Raw genomic sequence first — 15,891 nt, 5'->3', positions numbered from 1 at the left:
CCTTACTTTTCAGAGAATGGGCAGAAAAAAACCTGCGTTCCAATACGTCCAGTGTAGTTATTATTTAGTCACAAGCTTGTGTTAATTACTTTTCATTGGTTACATTTGTTGGGTTTGTAAAACCCCCACAGGCAGACGTCCACTTTCAACCTGGCATCCCTATTTTGGGCATGTCAACATAAATTGCCGACATTTTTCAGAAAGTGACAAAATAAAGCTCACAACACATCACTGTGTGACACTGTCACACAACTAATTAGAAAACAGGGCATTGATCTATGAAAAAAAAAAAACTAATAAAAAGATGAAATGTGGAACAAGGTTTCCGCCCGACACCATGACTTCTACCATCGGGATGCCCCAATACACACAATATGACACATGGAATATATCTCTCATGTCTCCATGGATTACACACGACGCACACAAATGCACAAACGTGCACAGATACACACAGTCAGCCACACACGCAGACAAGTGATTTGTCACTGGCTGAGGATGAGCATGACCTCGGACGACCCCAAGCTGACCTCTGATCCCTTTAACATCACCTTTCCCAGAGGTGGCAGCAGATTTATCAAGGAACATAATGACCATTACAGCCGCCATCAGTCACTGACGCTCAGCTCTCCCCGTGGAAAACACACAATATAGGCCAAATATTAACAATATACGCTACACCGCAAACACCTCACATCGCATACTGTGACATTGTTTTATTGCAAGTGACGGCTGACACACAGGATCAATTTCTCTCTCTCCCCCTCTGTCCCTCTCTCCCTATCAAAGGCTTGTTTAACAGAACTAGTGTGAATGATGCTGGTCAAATGGTTGACGTCTGGAGCGTCGGTCTCCTACAGAGAGCAGACCTGTGTTCCTGTGGAGCACAGGTCTCCTACAGAGAGGAGACCTGTGTTCCTGTGGAGCACAGTGGACAGATCACGGCACTAACAAAGCCAGTGGTTTTCATTCTCACCGGGGCCGGGCATACACGCAGCTCTAGGCAGTCATGATACACACTGGACTAAGAGACAGCACAGTATTAAATGCAGTAACTTCTTTGTCCTATAGTTTCCCTACAGTGACTGTCTACTTAGTTGTTCAACAGGTCGATCTGTGTGTCAGCGCCATAAGCACCTATACTAGTAAGACATCAGTGTTTTCCAGACGGGCTCGGAAGAATACAGAGAGAGAGTTTGAATTACAAAAATCTGTTCAGATGTTGTATCAGACTGGGTGCATGCGTGTCCTGCACACATGTACATACATGCACAATGTACGTATGTATACACATACTTTATAAGTAGGGCAACCAACTCCCTATGATATAGATACAAACGCTATCCTATAATATTTTCTTTCAAAACTACGCGTCTATTAAACATTTATCCTTGCAGACCAGTTCCACACATACTGTATGAGAGGAAATGCACCACGGCTAACATGTCCACCATTAATACTTCAAAAAGACATGTGGCATCAAGCCGTGCTCCGCATGTTAATCATTTTCTCTTACACAAGCTCTGGCTCTCTCATTATAACCGTCTTAATGTCTCCCCCCACGGCCCACCCCCTCCCAAATACTTCTCAAAAACTCCAAAGTGAATTATAGATTCTTGTCCCATTTGTGGACTGGGAGGGTGAAAGAAGTAAGTTACACACACACACACACACACACACACACACTTCACTGGGGGTGAAATCAAGGCTTATTTAAGCGGATTGAGTTGGACCACCGGTTCAAGCATCAGCCCCATACTGGGAGGAAGCCTGCATTTTAAGACGCACACAGAGTGGTTCAGACATCAGCCCCATGCTGTGCAGAGTCAGACCAAGGCCCACATCAAATACAGATCTGGAGGCACGCACACACATACGCGCACACACAAATACACACACACACACAGAGTCACACACCCGCGCCCCATGCTGTGCTGAGCCCTGCATTCAAACCCACTTTACAGACGGGATGTGACAGGTTGTTTGTGAAGAGGGTTCGTCCAAGGTGGGCACACACACACACAAGGGCACATTTACACACTTTAACACAGACACAAATGCAGTGCAAATGGAGTGTGTACTCACGCAATGAATCCCAACAGAAGAAAATTCTAGATGATTGGATGCTGGCTCAGCAGTGGAACCTGTCTGAACCAATCCCCGCCACCGACTCCATACTGTGGCACGGAGGTCTAATGGTCCTCTATTAGGCTCTATCACTGGCACCCTCTGACTGTATCTACAGGCCACTGATGTCCTCTGTGTGTGTGTGTGTGTGTGTGTGTGTGTGTGTGTGCGTGCATGAAAGGGTGAGAGAGACCCTTCAAGGGACATTCAGAAGACAGAGTGGTTAGACGTAACTAGTAGCATCACTCAAGTTTCTCCTTTCTGATGTTAAGGATTCTGTAGTTGAAGCTTGCTCACAAACACCCTCACAGACAATCCCGGGGCTACCGTTGTCCTGCCACTGTACTCTTCAAACGCATACAGCAAGTGGAGAGCTTGGATTTAGCCACAGGACAGGACCGCAAGTATTAAAAACCTTTGGTTAAAAAAAGTTGTAATCAAAAGAGACACTGTTTATGTGCCTAGGAGATGTCCAAGGCATTAGGGCCATTGGAAAAATGAGAAAGGAGGGTTGTCCACACACTGTGGTCTTTCTCCAAGGAAACTTTTATTGAACAACAAACGTTTCAACCCTTCTGGGTCTTCGCCAGGTATTAGGGCCAATGGAACCGTAGCATGCTCAAAAAGTATCCAAATAGTATGACATGGTAAAAGTGTTCAAATAGTTCTAGAGGTAATTGTTTATTCCCCATGCAGATCTGTTGCCAACTCTAGATATTTAACCCTGTAACTCTACCAGTCTATAACTTTCAAACAACTAGCCATTGTGAAATTGAGATCAGAATAATAAGACAATCAATGTACAGTATGCAATGAACACACACAATTGTATAATTTGTTTGTTGGCTGCAAGCTGTACTTTTTATCCTTTACCAATGATTTATAACATGTTTTTTTGGGCTCTTCGTGAACATTCAACCTTTCAGAGTTAGGCTCGATGATTGGATTGGCCCTGTCCCCTTGTGCACTGGTATTTATGTCATGGTTGCACTACCATGTAATATAATAGAACTTTACAGTGTTTATTATTACAGTACAGTACAGTACAGTACAGTAGACTGACAGGAAATAGGGGAAAGAGATGGGGAGAGACACGCAGCAAAGGTCATCGGGATCTGAACTCGAACCCGCGACACGCCGTCAGGCTGGATCAGCAAACGTCTGCGACAGCCGTCCGGGCCAGTTTTACAGGGTTTTTTGTCTTTTTTTCCCCACACATTAGTTACTTAACTTACTTTCCTTTGTTCAAAGTATGTGTTGCCCTGTCTTTAAATGCCTGGCTCCGCATAAACAGCAGCAACTATGCATGGCAGGCGAAGTGTAACCACCACCCAAGATTTCACCCATGTGAGTGTCTAAGCATGGAAAATAAAAATAAATGCAAAATGCACCGTACACTACCATAGTCTCCATAATAGCATATTCAACATTATAATTCATGAGCAGCTCTTCACAATACTACTACTACTGTTTATCCTACAACTTCTCATATGCTGCTAATTCATTAATTAATAAATGAAGAAGCAACACCGTAGCACAAACTGCGGATGTCCCAGGTGATTCAGTAAAAAATAAAAATTCTTCAAAAGCGGGTAACCTTGCATACTAAATTACACTAGGCCTCTATATTCCTATGGAGGGCACATATTGTGCACCAGCAGCAGCCTACTGTTAAAAGATAATAATCACATCGCTACATAATGCCTAGCATGGTGTTTGGCCTCAAGGCCACCAGAGTACCCCTGTCTGCAATCTCTTTACATTGAATACATCACTGACCTGACATAGTTATGCTTTGTAAGAAACAATCAAGTGAAAAACACAATTTCACATCACATCACATCACATCACATCACATCACATCACAACAAGTCACCTTCACATATTCCACCTGTCTACATAGGAGTTGTGTAACATAGTATGCTGTATAATGGAATAGAATAGTATAGAATAAAACTGAATAATGGAATAGAATAGAAGCAAAGTTCTGAAAAGAAATAGCTAGAAATAGCAAGCCCAGAACAGTATGCTATGTAACACAACCAAAGAGAACAACAGGACAGCACAGACCAGGAATCTACCGGTAGTTGAAGACTTCTTAAAAAGCAAGGACAAAACTAGACAGCCATAGTTGTGTGTGGTTCGCATACAGCCCTGAGCTTGTTGGGGTGAACACAGCACAATACTGGGGTCTGCTAATCTCTGCTTATACTCTGTGTGTCTGTGTGTGTCTGTGTGTGTCTGTGTGTGTGTGTGTGTGTGTGTGTTCGTGCGTGCCCACATGGACGTTTCCCCGTTCTAAGAATATAGGCTAATGCCCTGCAGAACTGACAGATTAAATGCCAATCCCAGGGTTGGACCAAAATCAGCCACAGGCTGTGTGTGTGTGTGTGTGTGTGTGTGTGTGTGTGTGTGTGTGTGTGTGTGTGTGTGTGTGTGTGTGTGTGTGTGTGCGTGCGTGCGTGCGTGCGTGCGTGCGTGCGTGCGTGCGTGCGTGCGTGCGTGCGTGCGTGCGTGCGTGCGTGCGTGCGTGCGTGTGTGCGTGCGTGCGTGCGTGCGTGCGTGTCTTGCAATGGAAGAATGCTGGCATGGTAAACAGCTTGAAAGGTCATTTCAGAGTTTATTTGGTTTTTGATTTGCTGACGTTTTCTGATGAAGTAACATTTCTGAAGATAAAGTAAATCTTTCACTGCCAGTTAATGCAAAACAACCTCCTATAAGGCCATGCCCACGCATTTCATGACGTGGTCGTGTGACATGGTTTCAATCGGCCCAAAAGAATAGATTCATTTTCCAGATACACACAGCAGTCCTTGTTAATAGAGCAGCTTTGAGTTCTGCCCCTTGAACATGTGCAGTATCTATCACAGAACAGATTACAAGAACTTTGCTTAAGGTCGATGGAATAGCATGTGAATTTAGTTTCAGGGCAGACTCTCACTTTAATGATTTGAAATGCCAAGCCAGGACCTTTGGCCTTCTCCAAACCATGGCAAAAGATCAATGGCACACAATTCACTGAACAAAGTTCAGTTATGTTACTAGGCATCAACAGCCAGCACACATCGTTCAGCACTGTTGGAGACCTGGAGATTTTAACATCAATGTCCTTAAACAAAGACTCCTCCATTTGCAAAGATCTGATGATTTTTTACAACCCATTTTATTTACATCAATTAACCATTGATTAAAGCACGATAGTTAGTATTATTAATATCAGACCAGTCCAAACGTAGAGTCGTAGACACTATGGCTAAATTGACTACATTCTACAATTGTATGGACGCAGAAGTATTTGATTGTCATAACTCAAAAACGAGAGAGCAGAGGGTCAAAATCTTTGAGGAATGTGGAATCGTGGATTGGTCTCCTGTTCTTTGAATGTGCTGTGGTGGATAAAGCATTTATCACCCCGGCTGGGTCACCTGAGTGAGGGGTATGATGTTCGAGAGACCTGAAAACCCAATGACCTTGGGATACATCACTGACAGGCATGCAAACAGGCCCAGGGTGAAACAGGTGACAGTGTGCGGGGCCTGACGCTGTGCGTGTTTTAGCATTTTTATCGGTACTAAACCCACTTTGGGGGGGTCGTGGGGGACAGTAGGGTTATACTGCACTTAAGAGTCATCAGTACAAATCTATTACTCTCAGTATGTAGAAAGTTGTTCAAATTAATTCCCTGATCAGATCATAGAATAAATCAGACCTGTCTGAAGTGAGTGGTGCTGTACTGTACTGTACTGTACTGTACTGTACTGTACTGTACTGTACTGCACTGTGCTGTAGCGAGAGAAACTGACGCCGTCGCCGTGTCCACACCACAGACGGCAACGTGAGCTGCTAACGTTGCTAACTAGCACTTGCAGCTAAACTCTATGGGATTGACTGGCGAGTAGTGTGTCGAAATTCGGACCGTCTGCCCCGCGTCCACACAAACAGAAGGTTTGTTTCCGCGGCGCGGTGCGGCGCGGCCAGCACATGCAGATCATGCCTCTATGGCAGACGCAAGCAAGCAAGACAGTTCGTGTCTTGTGAGTCCGTCAGAAAATGCTCCGGGCAGCAGATTTGCATAAATCACACAGGTGCCATATTTGGAATAAAAACGTTGATTTTCGCCGAAAAGCTACACTTTTGCATGTATGATGTTCGAGAGACCCGAAACCCCGATGACCTGAATGTTTTTTTGTTATTGTTGATCGACTTGAAAAACCCGAACAAAATGTGGTCTTTTTTGGTGGTGTCACTGATTTAACATGATTTAAAGAATGTCCCAAATCATAAAATTAAAGCCTCATTTTGCACAATTCCTACACTACTGTCAGAAATGTGTCTGTATAAGGTCTACATTCCATAGCCCAAATTCAATAAACAAACAATTTATCAAAGACCATTATGCATGCATTTCCAAAGATAGGCTACAACTCTGCTATAAATATGCACATTAACAACAGCACATACAGTCTTGGCCTTGTTCCAAGAGTTCAATTTGTGCGTTGCGTGTCCCTTTTCAATTAACATTAATGATTTTTTCTTTCTTATGGTCTGTTCATGAATATTAACACAATATTGAAATGAATGCAAATATAGTGTGGGAATTGGTGTATTTTGAAAACTGAAGTATGGAATTCCAAGTTGGGTTCTAATTCGTTAAGCTTACATTCCCTTGATCATACAAATTACCAGAGACAGCCATGGGTAGAACACATGCACACATGCACACACATACACACTGACACGAACACACACACACTCACACACACAGTTTAATTACATGCTGTTGAGCAACTGTTTCTCTTATGCATTCTGCGTTCATTGATTTGAGGTCTCCAACATTGAATTACGCTATAGATTTCAGCGTAATTCACGCACACATGCACACGCACACGCACACACACACACACACACACACACACACAAATTTACTTTTTAGCATTCAGAAGCCACTCTATTAGCATTTTCTTCTACTGAGCAGGCTTGTGGTACAGTAACAGTGCTCCAAGTTGAACGAAGGGGCAGAGCACGGCATCACTTGAAGAAGCTGGAAGCTATCCAAAGTAACTCTCTTTCTCGTTAAGACTCCAGCCATGCATGGCTACTTACAGTATCTCCGAGTACTGAAAATAAATGAAAGCAAACAACCAGTGAATGAGTGAACCACACATGTGGAGACGTCCTTCTAAAAACAGACGGCAGAGCCCAGAGAAGGCGGTGGGTTACTGGGTTACCAATCATCAAGGCCGTAATGTCAAAACGAACAGACGGAACCACTCTGTTAATAAACAACAACTTTTAGGTGTGTTAGTGCAGTGGTTCTCAAACTTTTTTGACTGTTTTTCAGTCAAGACCCTTATTTTGAAGGCCCACCTGGCAGTGCTAAGACGTGGACCGGATGTAAAAACATGCTGTGTGTTGTGACGGACAGTCGTCTTTTCTTTCTCCCGGAAAATACATTTGTGACAGGATCTGACCAACGGGCGGCCATCGCACTGACTTCAACTTTCCACCAGAGGGGATTTTTTTTTATTTTTATCGAAAAGTTTCTGAAGCCATATAGTAGCAATCCTATAATATCAGGCTACATTTTACTTAAATGTCAAGAGCTTAACTCGGCATGTAAACATGAAATAAATGCAATAATGTGTATTGTGTAAGTTAAATTGATATCATGTCCTGATGTCCAGTCCAGTGTCGTGTTACTATTCCCTTTTTTTTGTACATGACATTTTCATGTCATGTACATTTATTAATGAATTAACCACGTTGGGGTGTTATAATGAATCCATTTTATAAACATAATGGCTTCTTTGCTGGTTTTGGATAAAAAGCGGACCATTTCCGGGGTTTTTTTGCTTCCATATAGACATAACTAAGAAGTACAGACCCAGCGACCAGCATCTAAATTCTATACACCGAACAGGCTCTCCAACAGCCACATAAATAAATAAATACATTTTCAACTAAAAATGTATAAAGACCCAGATATGTAGTCCGCCCCATCCCAGGGCACTCACACAACACACAACCAAGCAAGAATCCTGCCTAGGCCTGACACATGTACACCTGACCCCTCCCACTCCCAACAGCAACACAAACACACATACAAAAACATCCCATCAATAACACACCACTACGTCCCACAATGACACGGATGGTTGGTGGATGCAGCCAACTAAGCCCCAATTCTCCAGGAGTAATAAATGTGCTTTTGTTTGTGTCTCTCTAAACCAGAGGTTCCCAACCACTGGTACGTGGACCGGTGCTGTCCCACTGGTACGTGAGAAGGGAATCCCAAGTATTCCCGACCATGGATACTTACAGGATTATTATTTCATGTCAAAACAGTGTCAGAAGACAATGTAACCCAGGTAAAGTAATGTGTTACTCTACATGTTTAACTAAAGTTCTGCACATGTCCAAATTCATACCAATTCATGTTTTGGCACGATGATCTGTGACCGTGAGAACCCCCTCTCCCCCCAACCAACCATGTCGGTCCACAGACATTTTATGAACTGTCAGCCGGTCCATGGTAATAGAAAGGTTAGGAAGCCCTTATTCAAACAATGATTGCAGACTGCTGAACCCCCTTCCCATTGCTTCAGTTTAAAGACATTCAGCTCATTTACGAGGGGTGAATAGGTGTCCCATACATATCACGCAGGAGATTTGGTTTAACGCACCCGCGCACACCCACCCAGCCACACACACACACACACACACACCACCACCCCCCCACCCACACAGTTTGTGTTTATATGTGTGCACACCTATAAATATGCGAATGCTCATCAATGCAGGTTACTTGCAGGAGAGCAGGGGTTCTCAACGTTTTTGGCTGGGAGTGGGGACCCCCGGAAATGCTTTGGCCACGTCTCAGAGTCCTGGGTTAACCCGGTCAACTAAACATATAAGGTTTAAGTGGTCAACCGGAAGAAAAACAACAATTCACACAAGTAAATACTAAAAGATTACATCTAATCCCTTTAATACCAACCACTCTTTGTGCAGGTTCTCTCTCGCTCTCGCTCACAGATAAACTGTCCAACATAGAGGGTGGTCTGGCCTGTCTCGTGCAACATTACCCTCCTGGCATAGGTAGTGACCCCGTCTCTCCATTTAATGAAAATAGAGCCCTGCTAAGCCCATAAGGCTGAGCAGGGCATTGAGCACAGCATGTCACTGTGCTCAATGTACATGTGTGTGTGTGTGTGTGTGTGTGTGTGTGTGTGTGTGTGCGTGTGACTGTGTGTGTGTGTGTGTGTGTGTGTACTGTGTTGCCACAGCCTGGGTACAGCTCTCCAGATCACTGTGGTTAGAAGCAGGGAGCTGAGGAAAATATCGCCACTGACAGTCCCTGGCAGACCGCTGGGCTGGAAGGACAAGGTGTGCCTAACAAAATAGTGGGTATGATCATGTGCTGTGCCAGCTGGTGCCAGTGTGTGTGTGTGTGTGTGTGTGTGTGTGTGTGTGTGTGTGTGTGTCTGTGTGTGGTGCCAGGAGGTGCAGGAGTTATGGCCAGCGTGTGACTGAGCACAATGTGGTCAGAGTCTCGCTGCAACCCCCCCCCCCCCTCTCTCTCTCCTCACTGAGCTCCTAACTGTCTTTCTCTCAATCATGTGAGTGGAGGCTGAATGGAAAAAATAAATAAAGCCTGGAAATTCTAATGAAGGAGTGTGAATTCCCTCCATCAATCAAACTACTTTCCTCATTTTCCTTTTCTTTCACCACCTGATTCTGCTCCTTTCTACCTCTCCATCATGTGATTTCTGTGTGTGTTTGTGTCCTTGCCAGTGAATAGAACATTAATTGCATTAGCATTACAGCAGGGTGAATTCCACCAAGTCTTATTCAACAGAGGATAGACACCTTCAAGGATTTGAGGCGTGTTATTCCGTGCAGTCCAAATCAAAACCTCCTTGTATACAATTTGACGAATGTAACTACCGTACAACAAATAGCGGAGGAAGATTGCAGAATTTTGAAATTTAGTTATTCCAGATTTTATCATTTAAGGCCGATATTGAAAAGTGCTATGTGACAGTTAATATATGTCTCCTTCTGGCACTTAGCAGTAGCACATTGGAAATTAAGTACCAAACGAAAGGAACAGCCTAAAATGTGTGTATTTACTATAATGGGCGATATACATAGTGATATGAGACTACATACTGTATCGTCTGTCACTTTGGATATCGTAATTTCATGAAGCATTATCCTTCCCTGGTTTTAAAGACCTATTTCACACATCCTATGGTGTGGTTCCACAGCGACAGACGCCCACCATTATTATATGGTGGCAATAACACTGTTTCTCGTGCACACTGCACAGGCTAGCTTTATTTACTTTATGTTAGTCTGGCTGTCCCACGACGCTGATCTGTGGCCCAGCTCATCCATATGCATTCATATCAGGTGATTAGGCATGGCACTGAGGAGGTGCTGATTGGCGTTAGATGTGTGCCATAGCATCCCATCTGAGTTGCGTGCTCTGCATCAATTTTCAGCGAGTGCTGGTCTGAAAACCTGATTTTGGTAGTAAAATTCAATATAATACTTCAGGAGATATGCAGAGCACATGAAACCAACAGGGGTTTCATGGGGAAGCTCAAAAACACATTAACCAAACATTACAGGAAAGAGAAGGAAATACCTGACTGTTTTATATTTGTATATTGTAATGTTGGCCTAGTAAATAATTGATATACAAGCAACACATAGCAGTAATATATCAAAGCCATAACAAATAATGTTTTATTCAACTACAGAGAGGGCTTATGTTTATACTGATATTATTGTTTAACTAACAATACCCTGAAACTAAAATTTTCAGGGTCAAGAAATTAGCTTTTCTACATCCCAGAGGGCCAAGTGGATTCCAAAATGCATTTGCCACATTCACATCTGTTATATTAATTAAGTATTATATGTTGACTTCCATTGGCTTGTTTAATGAAATAATTTAACTTTGCATCAATGAAATTAGCAATTCAGAAAACACATCACCACTAAAGCTACAGTCAAGGTTAACACTGTTGTCATAACAATAAATCATGACGCGCGTGTGCGCACACGCACACACACACACACACACACACACACACACACACACACACACACACACACACACACACACACACACACACACACACACACACACACACACACACACACACACACACACACACACACACACACACACACACACACACACACACACACACACACACACAGTCAATCCAGTACTCCAGACGTGTGTGCCCCAGCTGAAGGGAAAATAATCAAAATGCTAAACAGTTTCTAGCTTAATCTCTCTCTTTTTATGCAAATCTGTATTAGTGCGTATCGCTGTGCACTCTGGGTGCAGTGAGCGACCACTGGAACAGTGTGTGTAGTGAGGAAGTTGACATGGGGGGAATGGCAGAACATACGCTGGGTAACCCACATGCACATGGAACACACACAAATGCACAAACACGGGTACACGTAAACACACACACACACACCTCATAATGTTTATATTGCCGTTGACAAAAGAGGGACTGATAGAGGAGGATGGAGGACTCGAGAAAGAAGGATTGAGGAAAGATGACGAGAGAGAAATCAGTGTGTGTGTGTGTGTGTGTGTGTGTGTGTGTGTGTGTGTGTAAGTACTTTATGGAGTTGCGGAAGTGGTCCTCTGCTGGGTTCTTCACAGTGCAGCTATTCAACAACCACACCTCTGCTTCTGAGGGGTCATCTGTAGAAAAAGGGAGAAGAGAGATACTAATCATCAATAACAAAATTATACATAACAAAAAGATAAACACTAAATAGTCAAGTTGTTCCGCACAGATGGCACACTAATAGAAATAGTCACTTTCATTACATTTACCCTATAGGTGGTTAAACCATTAAATGTTCACTTTCATTACATTTACCCTAGGTAGTTAAACCATTAAATGTTAAAATAACAGTTTTCATAAATAACAGAACCAAATAGGCATGCGCATGCCCATTTAAAAACTGAAATTGTGCCGTTTACAAATTGACACACACACACACACACACACACACACACACACACACACACACACACACACACACACACACACACACACATGCAGAGTCAGCTAAAATGCAGCATCAGTGCCAAGTATGGTGTCTTGTGATGCCAGGCTCAGCTGCTACTCCAGTGGATGGTGACAGGCCTTGCTTTGCACTGCCTGGAGAGCTGTCAAATACACACTCACACATGCAGACACACACACACACACACACACACTGAGGGGTTATCGGATTGGTGGCGGAGTAAAGCTAGCTCCATTTACGGCACGTTGAACCAGATATATCACTTAGGATCCACTCCCCTGCCGCAGTCAAGCATGCACACACATGTACACTCACATGCACACACACTGTATTGGCTGCACCGGTCAAGTATTAACAATAACCCTGGTTGGCCTGGTCCTCAATTCCACACACACACACACCCACAAACATTAACTGTTGTTTGCAATCACACTCACTGTGGGTCACAGCATGCAGAGAGGGGAGGTAACCTGCCAAACCTCACCTTAGCTCAACTCAACACCCATCCTCTCTGCGCCCCCCTAAACAACTGTTATGCCAGTTTCCTGATTTCCCCACACACACACACACACACGTGTGTAATGGCATCCATCACTGCTGACGCCTATGGGTTGGTCACAAGGACCGCCTGCCATTGAGGAGCTTCACCAGGAGAACACAGTGCGTGTGGAAGAACACCCTATTCCTCATAGTTCAACACCCCTGCTGAGGCTGACAGGCACTCTGGACCAACCTATAGGAGTTGCTGAACGGGAGGGCGATCTTTGTCACCACACAAGCACGTCAAATTGGGTTTGTTGGAATGTGCGGCCTTCTTTGAAATTCAGATAAGACGCCGTGAAGAACAAGACAGAAAAGACACACCGCAAATCAGTCAGGAGGAGTCGACCGGGGAAACGCTGTAAAAAGCATCCTGCCATTCAGATGAGGTAGCCCCTGATATGAGGTCTTATAAACGTGTGACTTCAGCTGAAAGAGAGCACCCATTATGCCTGCCTTTATTTGTCTTGCCTTTGTGCACGCACACGCACACGCACACACACACACACACACACACACACACAGAGAGTGTGGGAGTGGTCTCAGCTGTGTGGTTGCTCTCTCCCCTCTGTCCTGGGGGAGGCTTTCTAGAACAACAATAACAACCTCTCCATCACTGCAACACACACAAGCAGGCACAGTAGCATTTATCAAAGTCAGCAGTGTCCTGCATCATACAGAGGCCCAGGGATGTTCCTGTAAGATAGTAAGAACTGGACATCATCTCCAAGAGGGTGAGAGACAAACTGAGTGGCAAAGGAGAGGGAGAAGTGTGTGAGAGTGAGATATAGAGAGGGAAAAAGAGAGAGCAAGATATTTGGTTGCTGTGGGAGCAGACAGAAGATTGCAAATAGCATTGTTTTCACTGGACCAGTTCTCGGTTTGGTATTTCATTAGAGCATTCATCTCAATGTTGTTTTAACATTCTGGTAACTTGTTCTTGAATAGTAGTTTGTCGTTAGTGACGACAATTTGGGAACCCGTCGACCAATTATAATTTTTTGCCTCTGAAGGCACCGCCTGTGTCCGCATATAGAGATCGGGTATAGGCCTGTTCACTATCCTTCAAGCCGTCCTCTTCCAGTGGTGCGTCTACAGTATGTTTTCATTCCCACCGACAACAAACTCTACACGTAACAGGAGTTGCCAACAGATTCAGCTGCGGAGCTCTGAATGGGTCTTTATTCGTTTGACCAAGACTTCACACTGAATGATATGGGCCAATAAAACATCCCTTCCCTTAAAAAAAACATGTGTGTGGTAGTAGAGTAGAGTGAGGCATTTTATCTTTATCTTATCTTCATATAATTGGTCTTCACTAATGATCACGGGTCAATTTCCGTCCACTCACTCATTGGTGGGTTATGTACAGCTCAGGAACTTGCCTCCCAATGACAACATTGATGGGAATTCCAAGCTAATAGAAACCCTGAACTGGCTTTGCCCTCTTTCCTGTCACTGACCAATACTGTATGTCACTGTCATCTTGCAGAACTGCAGTAGGTAGCTTTTTTTAAACCTGCTGACTCGACTAGAGTTGCAGGTGTTGTATACGGTACTAATGTGTTTCATTTTAGTTTACAGTAAATCAATGGAATAAGGCAAATGTATCTCCACTTTGTATCCTCCTAAACAATCCTTTGGGATTAATGTAGGCCCTTTTGATCTCTTCAAAACTATAGCCACAGTTCTTCTGTCCTTGTTTGTTAATATCACCACTATGTGTTTGCTTAGATGTTATACAAATAAATACAAGTTAGCTTTTATAATTGACCCTGCACCAAAATATTAGTGTCAGTTGCAGCATGGGAAGAAAAAATACATTTACTATATATATACATTTGGTGCTTGGGTACCATTTCCATTTCTTAAACCGATCCGTTTCCTAGATTCCCTCCCACTGGATTTTGTTGTTAACATAGCCGTAATCTAGCTCTTAGAAAGTCATTGACTGGGTGTGTTTGTTTTAGAGGTAGTTTAGGGTCACTGTTTAGGCTGCAACAGTGGGAGATATGGATAGGGCCCCAGGCTACAACTGCAGAGCTTGGCACCCACTGAGTGTTTCTGTGTTTGTTTTACAGAGCTATAGGAGCCTGGTTAATGTGGTGCGTGCGTGTGTGCGTTATCTAAGTGAGGGAGCCTGATGTGTTGTTTTATAGAAGAGCCTGAGAAAGACACATTATCAGGCAGGAAACAGTTACTACAGACCAAAGAATCTAAGTATTTATGTTATGGTAAATTTATGTATGTTGGCGTATATTACCATTTTTCCCTACCTACTGTCATATACATTAACTACGGCCCAAGAGGTCCAGCTGAACAGTGGGTCAAACACACTATCAAACTGAATCAACACTTCAGGCTCCATGGGAACCCCCTGTGCTATTTGAGCTAGTAGAGCAGAACGGTACTCATCAACAGTCTTAAAGGGGTAGACAAGAAGATTAGCTGGAAAGTTATACATACTAGGAAACACAATCAACAGTTCAATCCACGATGGGAGTTTGAATTCATGGTAGTGATAAAATAAGAGTATTCCAAACTAATTTCATTAAAGGCAAATTAAAGTAGTAGCGATAACAATAATATATTCTCTTTCCCTGTCTATCTTTCTTCTATTTTCTTTCATTCTATTCCCCCTCCCCCCTGACACGGTCGAGGCAGATGGCCGCCCACCCTAGAGTCGGGTTCTGCCTGACATTTCTTCCTAAAGGGGAGTTTTTTGTTACCACTGTCGCAATATTGCTTGCTCTGGGTGGATCTTTGTTGGTTTTCTGCTTTATATGTAAAGTGTCTTGAGACAACTTGTGATTTGACACTTAAATAAATTTGAATTGAATTGGTTGGACAGTTTGAGATATGTGAAACACGGAACGGACAGAGATTTCACACAATTTGATGAAGCCCTGCATGGGAGAAAAAAACATTTTTTTTAAAGATGGGAGAGCAGCGAATGGTGCACAGACATTTTTCTTTCTGTATGTACTTAAACCTCAGCATAAGGGACGCCAAGATCTTTCTATCTGCCAGCACCAGAAAGAATTGTCCAGCACGGCCTGGGCTGGCCTAGCGGCCCGGGCACCTAGACTGCTAATCCAGCCTGACAGCGTGTCGCAGGTTTGACTCCCGATCAGGCTGCGTGTACTGTCACCT

At 43.6% G+C, this 15,891-nt stretch overlaps 1 protein-coding gene across 1 annotated transcript in view; it reads right to left on the bottom strand.

Annotated features, from left to right (window-relative positions):
• Positions 1 to 15,891, bottom strand: part of cdkal1 (CDK5 regulatory subunit associated protein 1-like 1) — a 319,098-nt gene that overhangs the window by 260,426 nt on the left and 42,781 nt on the right. The window contains exon 4 of the mRNA XM_080767726.1: positions 11,782 to 11,866. Coding sequence (XP_080623852.1) covers positions 11,782 to 11,866 — 85 coding nt within the window. The remainder of the gene's footprint in view (positions 1 to 11,781; positions 11,867 to 15,891) is intronic.

This window comes from Protomyctophum bolini (assembly GCF_963924005.1).
Source record: "Protomyctophum bolini genome assembly, chromosome: 7".
NCBI lineage: Eukaryota > Metazoa > Chordata > Actinopteri > Myctophiformes > Myctophidae > Protomyctophum > Protomyctophum bolini.
The sequence above is the reverse complement of the archived record's forward strand: the minus strand, read 5'-3'. Positions and strand labels throughout refer to the sequence as shown.